The sequence below is a fragment of the Pseudopipra pipra genome, chromosome 10, assembly GCF_036250125.1.
Source record: "Pseudopipra pipra isolate bDixPip1 chromosome 10, bDixPip1.hap1, whole genome shotgun sequence".
NCBI lineage: Eukaryota > Metazoa > Chordata > Aves > Passeriformes > Pipridae > Pseudopipra > Pseudopipra pipra.
Window position 1 is genome coordinate 25,207,543 of NC_087558.1, and position 11,667 is coordinate 25,219,209.

General features: G+C 44.4%; 1 protein-coding gene across 1 annotated transcript; it reads left to right on the top strand.

The window, feature by feature from the left end:
- Window positions 1-1,223: 1,223 nt before the first annotated feature.
- GPR148 (G protein-coupled receptor 148) lies at window positions 1,224-8,918 on the top strand. The gene has a single exon (XM_064666947.1). It carries the CDS (start codon window positions 5,867-5,869, stop codon window positions 6,923-6,925), a length of 1,059 nt encoding a protein of 352 aa, XP_064523017.1. The 5' UTR covers window positions 1,224-5,866; the 3' UTR covers window positions 6,926-8,918.
- The last annotated feature ends 2,749 nt before the right edge of the window (window positions 8,919-11,667 follow it).

Below are 11,667 nucleotides of genomic sequence, written 5' to 3' on the forward strand. Positions count from 1 at the left end.
CGCTGTTTTTGTGCCATGAAGTCTGAATCTCCAGTGTGAAGGAACAGGGAATTGGTATGGAAATAAGTGGGAGCATACAAAGCTGCTGTTAGAAGGACGAGGCAGAGTGAGGCCTCCTGTGGAGAAAATCTAATTTTTAAACACCTGTGCTGAATAAGTAACAAAGGAGCTGGCAGGGAGGGACGAGAGCTGGTGAATGGCGCTGTATCAGAGGCCCACAGCATGTTCCTGCTTGGCTAATAGGAGATTGTGACTCTTATTCAGCACATGCTGGCAGTTAATCCCTGTGCCATATGGCAGCTCTGCCTGGCACCTGCTCCATCAGTGTGAGATAAGGTCAGTGTCTCCCTGTGGGCAGCGTCATTGCAGACAACCAATGTTTCTTCAGCGTCTTTGCCACCCAAGAACCACTGCCCACCCTAAGTACAGCACTGGGAACTGGGAAGGAGCATCTTAACTTTGGCAGTGAGGCTCCTTCCTCTCCAGGATGATGCTGTGCCTTGTGCTGTTCCGTGCCATGTACAGATTGTATGCATTCATTCACAGCCTGTCATCAAGAGGCATGAATAGGAAGAGATAATGTGTATTTTCTTTCACACTGTGTTTTTCTTCCCTTTTCTGTCTCGACTCCGCATCTAGAGTGTTTCCTTCCCTCTTGATTCCTCTATTATCTTTGTGCCCCAGGTTGTACAGGGCAGGCGATCCCTTCCCCGCTGTCAGGAAGGAACTGTGACAGTGCCCAGCTGTGACTGGGGTCCTCCTGTCTGCTGCATCACCATTAAAGCTGCTGTCTGTCTGCCTGTATATGCCAACCTGTCTCTTCTACTTTTTTTTTCTTCCATCTCTGTTTTGGTATTTCATTTTAACTTGCACTTTGCACTCTCCAGCCATCTGTCTGCCTTCTCATCAAATCATCCTTCAAGGAAGTATCATGCTAAACCTCCCCTGTACTGCCTGGCTTTTTACAGGAGACAAAACATGTTAAAACGGGCACATGGCCAGGTAGCTTCTGCTTTTGCCTGCCAGCAGCAGCCCTTCCTGGGTGATGCTGGAGATCACTGCAGGTGAGACAGAACAGAGACACAGAGCTTTTGGTGCCAGCAACCACCAGAAAGACAGAGAATCTGAGATGGAATGGTGTTCTAAGGGGTTGGGGGGGGTGTAGCTCCTCCATTTGAGAAGCTTTCTCTCATGAGAAGGAGCTTTCTCCCTATCTTAAAGGAGGAGTCAAAAAGCCACCAATTCAGATGTGTACTTCTAGTTCTGCTCATGACGCTATGTGATATTAAATATGGGTTTAATCTCTTCTGATAGATGCTAAATTTTCAGATGAGAGTGATATGTTATTGTTCTTTATCTAAAGGCCTTAGATTTCTGCAGATAACTCCTGTTAGCACCAGTGTTGTGCAGTGTTCAAAATTTAAGCAAGGTTTCTCCTTACAAATTAAACTGCTTCAGGAAAGAAGATAATATTTTAAAAATAGGCCTTAATTAGTAGGCTGTTGGTCCTGTTTCACAAATGCATTATTATGAAAAGTAGGTAGGCAGGAGAGATCATTAAATCTGAGAAACAGTCTAGGATGGCTTCTCTTGGTGTCCCATGAGTCTGTCTATAAATGACCATGAAAAGCAGTTGTTTGCTATAAATCTCTGGTCACATCTGCAGCTTGTCACCAGAAAACATGTTATTGGATCAACCACGTAGGTCCTTCCAGCTCGGAAGAATTACTGTGGCAGAGGAGGAAAAACGTCTTGCTTTGCCTTGCCAGGCTCAGGGGATGGAGCTGGGTGAGTTCTGCTGGCTGCAGCTCACAGCAGTCAGAGACACACAGTGACCTGCAGGAAAGCAGGTGTTGTCTGGGACTTACAGTCAAATATTCCAAAATTCTGTTCCTCTGACACCTACCTTAATTCTTAACACTGCACCTTGAAGGCAGATTTGGTACAAAATTTACCTTGGCTTTGTCATTACAGTGGCTTGATGGTATTAGGAATTAGAAAAAGTGATGCAGGGATTTAATGCTAAGCCCTCCCAGTCTCTCCCAATGTCCTCTCTTTTGTTTGGGAGCCTGATCAAAATGTCTTCAAACAAGCACTCTCTAATCCTTGTTTACTTTTGTTTCAGGTTTCCTTTGACCTTTACAAGCATTGTAATCTGATCTTAGTTTTCACATCCATTTCTTTACTTCCTTAACTTCAGTAATTGCTATGCCTGATTTGTGAACTTCGTACAGTTACAGGAGCAATGTTTATGTCTCTTATCTACAGCAAATAACAAGCAAGGGCTGAACAATCCTTCTGGACCCAGGTGGGGACAGATAGCTGAGGCATGGGCAAGTTGTACCTCTCTCCTGTGGCTTACAGGTTTAGAAAAAAGTTGTCTTTAATTGACTTTGTATGTAAAGGAGAAGGAAAAGGGAAGGCTCAACCAGAAAAACAGCAGAGTCAAACTGCTCTAATTACTTTTTTTCACTGACAGCAGCAGCTCATTTCCCCAGAGTGAGAAGATGGATATAGGCAGGAAATCTGGTTCTCCCTGCCCTGCTGGGAGGAGCTGGCCTGCTCCTGGGCACTTGGCTATTCGTGGCCTGGGGAGCTTCACCAGCAAGGGAGGTGCTTTCTGAACCTGGATAAGCCTGGAAGGGGGGCATTAATGGTGGGAAGCTGAAGAAACTGTAACAGCACATGAAGGCTCCTGAGGCCAAGGCTTTGTTACTAAACATGCCTGGGAATATCCCCATGAAACAAAATTCCAGTGGAAATGTGTATTTATTGGACCCAACTGTCTCATCCAAAACACAGTTCAAGGAGCTGCGGCGGAGACCAAGGAAGCCTTTTTACCCAACTCTTGGACTCCTGGCCAGGCAGCCCAGGGTCTGGGGCAGACCCTCAGCACAGGAGCAGTTTCTAGGCTGGGATCTGGGGAGGCAGCCACGTCAAAGACTCCATGGTCACACTGAGACAGAGACGTGATGGTTCAAGGAGCCTCAGGGGCGAAGGTGAGCGTGCAGTGCAGTCACACACTTCCTCTGGGTATCCCCTTCTAACACAGTCTCTTGGGATGGAGGGCTGGGGAAATCTTAGGTTGCTTCCCTTTCTTGCACAGTGCTTGTTGACTTGTTCAGTTGGTCAGGCTAAACTCTTTGTGAAGTAGGAAGCTTCCCTCTGTGTGGACACAGATAAGTCCACACCAAGTACTGTAAGACAATAATATTTCTAACCTTTTCTGTTCAGTTTGGCAATACCTGTTTGTAGTCAGTACTAGAATATAATGTAGTGCAGTCTTTGCTGGATTTACAGTGTGGCTGGATGCATTCTTTCTGAGATCTCCCAGACTCATCAGATAAGATAACTAAGCTTTCAGTAGGATGTTTATTGAAGCAGAAATGAGTAAAGTACTTAACAGTGTGTGGTTCAGTTTGAAAATCAATACTGACAGTATTGAGCCAGAAGAGGGGCTGCTAATACTGTATGTCTGCATCAGCAAGATATGTAAAAAGTGTGTCCACGTAAATTTACCAGGAAGCATTTAAAAAAATCAATAACTAGAGCATTAAGGCCAGATTTACAGGAAATTACAGGAGAATCATTCAGGTTGGCACCACAAAATATCGAACACTGAGATGCAATGGCAAGGAGCTGTCTAAGTTCAGAATCCTCAGGAGTGGTCTTCAGAGCTGCCAGCCCCTTGCAAATGGTCCAGATGGGGAAATGCCTCCTAAGGTCAAGAAAATGAAAGGAGACAACAATCAGATATTCTCAGAGCCACCTATTTCTGGATTTATTTCAGTGTACCAAGACACAAACCTGTCACGTTTTTAAATCTAGCAGAACTGTACTGAACAGTTATAAGCCCCTGTGGAAATCTGAGGGGAGTGGCTTTGGCTGGACCTGCCCAGATCTGCTGGGGTTGAACTGTCTTCCAGTTATTTGCTGTTGTCCATTTTTGTCCAACTAAGGCCTTCCTGTGTTCCTTTCAGGACGAGCACAGTCAAAGCTGAGGGAACCTGCAGTCACTCATCTAGAATGGGATGAACTTTAAAGTCCCTTCCCACCCAAACCATTCTATGATTTATTTTTCTAACAGCCAAAAGTGTGCAGCTGAGATGACAATGAATTCAATGAATTCAATGTTTTTTCACATTGAATCCTAACCAGATGGTGGAAAATACAGTGGTAATTTAAATAGAAATGAGACAATCCTGCCCATTAACAGAACATCCTTGGAGTGCCATGAGCTGGGAGGCAGAAAACACTTCCACCATTAACAGAGATCTGAAATTTTAATTGGAGGTGACCTGCATACTTGAGTTTTCATCATTTCCCTTCCATTTTGTAATAACAGTATAATTCAACAGTTCTACTGTCTGCTTAAGGTATTATGTTATCATCATCAATGATAGATGCAAGGCATGGTCCTGAAGCATAATTGCATCAATATTGCTCACATACTTCTCAGTGGATGCAGGATTGAGTGAGCAAAAACAAACACCTTCTGTTTTGCCTACCCCAGGCACCATAGCAACTGAAATGCTGTGCTTAAAATTATCATTGGTTTTTCCTCCTGTCCCTTTGTTCCATATGGTGCAGCCTGTCAACTATCTTAACATCCAGTTCTGTGGCTGCCAACTATCAGTGTGTAAGGAAATGAAATGTGCACAAGATTTGATGGCTGATGCTGAGTTCCATGAGCTGTCTGCTTTGTTGCTTGGCATGCCCTGAGCCAGCATGTCCATGGCACAGCACAGCTTTCTGTGTGGTGAGCTGTGCCCTGACCCCCATGGAGGGAAAGATACTGCATTGCCATGTGCTGGTAGTGCTGGGCAGATAATGAATACAATAATGTCAGGTTAAGTGAGAAGCTGCCTATTATAAAATAAAAATTAAAAAAAAGCTTTTCTTCTGATCAGACCATGCCTGGAAGAAATTGAAGAGTTCCTTCTCTGCAATCCAAATCCCTCACAATTCTCTTGTTGCACCCCCAGCTCTGATCCTGAGATCTGATATTAAAGGCAGCACAGTGCAGCAGCAGTGTCCTGGCCAGCAAGCCAGGAATTGGTCTCCAAATGGACATTGAAAACCCCAAGTCTGCTGTAGGGTGTGCTGGTACATTACAGTCTATGTCACTCATCCCAGACAATTCTCAGGTTGTCAGTAAGTCTGCAATAGATGAGAGTTCAGTATTTGTGTACCATGCATGAAAAAAGGCAGGGGAAGGCTTATCATGCATGAATAACATGGTTTGATTCACTGAAGCAAAAATGGTTTTCATCTACAAATAAGGTAATTTCATTCACTAGAGCCATTGTGGTACAATTTTACAACAGGATTGAGAGCCTTTTTATTGACCTTCAAATCAATTGTGTTGTTACTTACAAATTGGTGCAAAACCACCCAATGACATTTATGGCTCTCCTACATCAGTACATGTGAAATGTTGATCTGCATCGTTGCATATTTGTTTAATCAAGCCAATATTTCACCTGCATCATTGGAGTGATAATGTGATGAGAACCAACTCAAATTACTGAAAATGATCAACCCATTCATTTCTGATCAAAGAGCTAGCTGAGGGGTTTAGTCCTTTTTACACCACCCAGAGATTCATTCTCTTCTCTAAACATTAGATTTTGCAGAAAGAAAATAAAATCTCCAGTTTAGGCAAAACTGTCTTTTGACACCACAGAATTCAGTTGCAACTTTCAGCCTTCTGTCCTTGAGAAGAGCTGGTAGAATCGGCTACAGAAATCACGTTGCTTCCATGGATATTTCGAAACCTCTGCTTCATTTGCCTTTCTAAGGACTCGATGTAGAAGATCTATCTTGCTTTCTTCAAGTCAGGCAATCATCCCTAAATCCTAAGGAAATGGACATCTCTGGCTGCGCCTCAGTAAGGAGATCAAATGCAACTGTGCGCCGCCTCAGGGAGATAGAGTTCAACAGTTCCTCGGGTTTGGATGATACTACTTTGTACTTTCTGCTGGAGGAATTGTCTCTCACCCCATCAGGCACAAACATGAAGATGTTTTTAATCTCCCCAGTCATCTGCCTTATGGCAGGTGTCCTCATCATTCCTACCATCTTATTCGTGATCTTCTCTCGGTTTAACATCCGTCAGGAAACAAGGTACATGCTGCTGGGAAATGCTCTGCTTTCTGATCTCATCTACCTGTTGTTCTACACCCTGTCGGCTGCTCTCAATGCAGCACACCTAGATCTCCCAAAGGAAGCTTGTGTCCTCCTGTTATTTCTGCTGGCAGTGGCTTACTGTGGAGGATTGTTCACAGCTGTTGCCATAGTCTTGGACACATACGTAGCTATTTTGTTTCCTTTGCGCTACATCACTATTTTGCCTCCTTCACGAACTAAAAAAATCATAGTTTTACTATGGATGTGTTCTGGAGCTTTCCCTGGGATTTTTTTCTTGGTGCTATGGAGCACCCACACCTTTGTGCCCTGTGTCCTGGAAACGTGCTCGGTTCCAGTAATACTAATATTAACTCTGAACGGGACTGATGCTCTGAAACTCTGTTTCTGGCTTTCTGCCATGGTTGTCTTTCTCTGCCTGTCTGTAATATTTTGTTGCTATGCTATTTTGTATTTTAAAACCAAACATTCGGGTATATGGGAGAGCATCTGCTCCAGAGCCAGTGTAACATTCTTAATGCACAACACTGTGTTGTTTTTTTACTTCTTTCCACTCTTGGCCCTTTTTGTGGAATCATTCTTGTGTGTTAATGTTCTCATCAAACTGCAGACAGGAATCTTGGTCTCCCTGACAGTCTGCAATGTCCTGATGATTATTCCTAAAGTTTTGTTCCCTTTTCTGTATGGGCTTCGATACAGAGAGATCTCAGCCTCTCTCAAATCCATTATCAGGAGGAAGCAGCTTCGCATGGTGTCACCTGCTCCACCACCATCCTGAGCCAAGGCAGAGCACAGTCACAGCAGAGGAGTTGTCCTTACCCTGTTATCATGCAAGACTGATGGAAATCACTCAGCTTCTGAAGAAGCGGAGAAGAAGTGATCAACCCATGGTAGAGAAGACATGGGTTGACCACTCTGCCTCCTCGGTGCCAAAAGTCAACAGATCTTTCACTATGTCATGGTTGAGAATACAGAAAATGCTACCCTGGATGAAGTTACAAGCTTTGTTCTGATGTGAAAGGCAGAACCTTTGGGAGGAGATATTGAACCAAGATCATTTTCACCCACCTATTGCAAATGCCTTTCTGGAAAAGAAGAAAATTAAAAGTTTTGTGAAGCAGAGGGGGTAACCACAGGTCCCTTAACAGCATCCCTTACGGCAGAGGATCCTTAACTAAACGTGCTCTGAACAGAACTGTTTCTTTCATGCACATGTATTCTTGCAAGGTTGGTAGCCAATGTCCTATTCGTTGAAACATGACCTGAGAGGTGCCTCTGGAAACTGCTGCACCCAGCAAAAGGCTGTGCCTCAGCTTGTGCAGTGTGCTGGTGTGTTTGCTGCCTTATGGATTCTGTCTGGCAATTGCAAAACACGGGAGTTTTTTAAAATCTCTGTCTGGTGGGAGTCACCTCTGATCAGTGCCTGCTGGACAGCCCAGCACATGACAGTGCCGGGAGCTGCAGGGATGGATGGGCCGCTGGGGAGGGAAGCTGAGCCGGAGGCAGCGGCTGGCATTCCCTCATTCCCTGCCTGCAGGGTGGTGTCCTGCTGCGCTGGTGCCGGAGGAGCCTGGAGCAGCCCAGAGCCCCGATTCCTGCTGAGGCTGCACTGAGGTGACCTGGCCAAGGCTGGGGCAGTGGCTGGGGCAGCAGGGCAGGAGCAGTGAGGCGCCAGGCTGGGCACAGCTGTACCCACAGCATGGCTCTGGCAGGACACCAGGACACCGGGGCGAGGGACTGAGCATGAACACCACGTCTGATCCCTGCTGAGGCGTCTCCCAGCTCTGCCTCACAACAATCCTCTCTAGCAGCCTGATCCCAGGTTACAGCTGCACTGTCTCAGAGCTGCTGCTGGGTACCTGCCACTAAAGCCTTAGGAAGGCCAGGAGGAAAGGCTGCAGAGCCAGTTGGTGCATCAGGGGCAAGATCTTGTAAGAGCCTTTTGGATTTTCCGGATCAGCCCCCTACCTCTAGAGGACAAATGAAACATATTTCTGACTTTAAAGAAACCAAAATTTCATTAGGTATAAACATCAGTGTGGGAAATGTAAGTTGCCATTCTGTTCCTTGGACTCGATAAAAGAGCTCTGTGTTTCTAAAGATATTACTTTTAGAATTCGTTAGAATTTATGTAAAAATACATTGGGCTTAAAAGAAAAGGTCCTTAATTTCACTGTGCAATATTTCCCTTATGTGCAGTCTCTCTTCACCTTCTGTTTGCTTGAAGTTATACACAGAAAGTGCTGAATGTGGCTGTTGGCTATTTCTCACTCGTCTGAAGAATTCCACTAAGTGTGAGCCAGGAGGAGATCGGTGTCTGGTTGCATGGAATGTTTTTGGCAAGGGAGCCAGTTTGAGTGGTTCCTGCTGATCTTCTCCCGTCATTTCCAAACTGCTTGTTACTCTCCTCACATTGCAGTGCCTGCTCTCTCCTGTTTGCTGATGCAACTGCTTCTGGGGTTGCAGGTTAAAAATATCCTTTCAGAGAGAACTGGTGTTGTTTTTATTTTAACTGAGAGTATTCCAGTGATCTGCTTTATAGGATGTTCTGCAAACAGCTGCATCAGCACAGCTGAGGGGGCAACAAATTCCAGTACAGAGGTGGGGGAATGAGCAGGGACATCTTAGCTTTGCTGCTAAGGGACACTTCTTGTGTAAGAAGCATCTCTAAGGCAAAGTTGTTGCAAGTGAATAAACTGTAATATTGCATATTTGCTTTAACTGTGGTCCTGTGCTTCTCAGTACTCTTCAATAAAAGGATCTAGAAGTCACTTTTTACTGGATTCTTCTATTTTTCTCCAAGATGAATGTACCATAGACATTTGTCACAGAAACTTTGTTTGTATAAAGACTTCAGATTGTTTGTAACAGGGATCTTCCATAACCCTAGGAAGGATGGGGAAAATGGCTGCATACTAAATCAGGTGCTTTCTGCTAAGTCCCCTTGGCATGTGCAAATATCAAGAATGGAAGAGGTACTTGTAAATCCCCAGGCTGCTCATATCTTGGGCCAATATTTATGCCTGTGCCCATTGACAAAGATGCTGGTAACTTAGAGTTTGTTTTGTCCATGTAAAGTCCTTTCAAGTTTACCTATATTGGAAATTTTCATGATAAGGGGTGAAGATAACTGTGTAACTAGTATAAGTGACCATAAGTGACTTTGCATAGCTGCAGGTTATAGTGCTTGATCTTCCTGCCAATTATGAAGTTAATCCCCTGGACAGGATTCTGTTGCCAATTCTATAGTTCTTTCTTACATATACATTCCCTGGATATATTTAGATACAACTGGAAGTTTGGTAACATAAAGGACATGGAAAGACAGAGCAAGTGAATTAGGAATTGTGTCAAGTTTGTGTGTATATGAAGTCTGCCCACAGTGACCAGGCAAACAAAACATTGCTTTGTGGAAATGACCTTCTAAGAAAGATTGTTGCAAGTTGATATTTTATTAATCCACATTAAAGTGGTTTAACATTAGATAGGTAAGTTTTTCTTAAGTGACTGCTTGTAAACAACATCTTCCCAGGGAATATTACTGTGCTGTTTGGTACAAAAGCAGTATATTACAGAGTGTATAGAGGATACACACCACAGCCCTGAATCATTTGCCTTTGGGGATTTCCCCAATCTATCTGGAGAGGACCAAAGGACTCATTAGGACAACATAAGAAGCACAAGGTTCCTGTAATGCTTTTCATACATGCCTTGAGTTTTGTCTCAAAGATTGTTAGACTTCTGTATTTTCAAGAACTTCATGGCTGTAGTGATTACCAGCCTTGTAAGGATGTCTCCACAAAAGCTCTGGAAATTCAAACTGAACCTATTTACCAGAGCCCAGCAATCGACCTCTCCCTGGTCATATAAGTGAACTTCTTGGATGTCACTGTGCCAGCCCAGCATTTTAATTTAAAGTGAAACAGAGAGCAGTTGGCTTTAGCATGTGATTTGGCAGCTGGGGGCAGTAATCCTTTAATGAATTGCAATACCATGAATCACTAGAAGTATTCTGATTTATAGCCTAAATATATTCATGCTCAGTTTTTCCCCTCTTTTGTTGTGCCAACATTGTCACTACGTTTAGCACTGCTCTCTTCCCTCTCTCAGTTGGATTTGCAGTGCAGTTTGCTGTCTGTAACCTGCAGACTGAAGGGAGTCAGACCTGCATTCCAGGGGCTGGGGCTGTGCCATACAACACTGGAGACATAATTACATCAGAGATAGGTCTGTGCCTCCAGTGGGATCAGGTTCAGTGTCAGGAGATACAGAGGATCTCCAGGCAGGTAAACAAGCACACAGCTTTGGATTTGGGGTATAGTTCATTGCAACGATTTCAGTAATTATTCAGTAAAACTAATTAACCTCCCACAGTTTCAGTAATTAATATTAGAGTGTCTACTTCTGCTCCATCCCTTGGCTGTGTCATTTTCTACGGGCAGTTTAATACAGTAAGAGGGCAGAAGGAAAGTGGCATTTGCCTGGTTGCACTGGGGGCAGCCGGAGGGCCCGGGGCTGTGTCCCAGCCCTGCGGAACAGCACCAGCTGCCTCCGGGACGGGTCCGGCAGCTCCCGCCGGGAGACACTGCTCCTTGCTTCGTTAGTCGCTGTTTGTACATAGAGTGTGTTCTTTGGACACAAACCGTGACTGTGGCCATTCCCTGCCGGAGGGGGTTATGCACGACAGATGAGAGAGAGCCCTTGATAGGAAAAGGAAATTACAAGTTTCCCCGAAACTTGATTTCTGTTGTCTTCTGTTTCCAACTCAACCTCACTGCTGGTAACTGAGGGCCCAGCACTGCTGGTTCTTGCTATTTTTTCACAAGGCTTGTGATTTTTGGCATCTGCATAAAACTACTGATCCTGAAGGTTTTTGTTTTTCAGTATGCTTCGAGTCCTTCAGATTGCAACACAAATCCAAAACGTACAAAGAGCAGGGAGACAAATAAACACAACTCTTCATGCACTGCTATTAAAACGTCAGAATTTTTGAGCAACTCGTGAGTTAGGAGAGGAAAAGGAGCCAAGCTGTGGTTGTGCTGTCTCGTGTTTGTCAGTGAGGGATGTTTTGGCTCCTGCTTGCCCAAGGTCTGCAGATGTGGCTGAGAAACCACTGCAGAAGAGACAAGAGGCTGTTTTCTGCCTCTGATATGTAGAGTTAAGAATTTGTTTATTTGGACAACTCTTTTCCAACTCAGTGGTTTGTTTTTCTCAAGAAAAAAATACAAGTCTTGCTATGGACATGAAAATCATCAAACAGTTCCTGAGGGCTACTGTTTTTTAGGATGATTCCCAGTAGGAAGAACTAGTCAGCCTCAGCAGCTACTATCATTAGTTTTACCAAAGGGAAAGGGGACTCATTCATCCACCTTCTCTGCCCCTGTAGACCTGCCAGTGCTGCTAACCAAGTCAAAGGTGGTAACTGTTCTTCACAAAAACCTTTTGTAACGAAATACTCTTTTTATAGGGTATTTCTTCATGCCTTCTGAAAAGCAGACTGGGATGGGAGAGTGTGGGCCA

Bases quoted from the DNA above. Each gene is read 5' to 3' on its own strand.
- GPR148 (XM_064666947.1), top strand. From the start codon at position 5,867: ATGGACATCTCTGGCTGCGCCTCAGTAAGGAGATCAAATGCAACTGTG.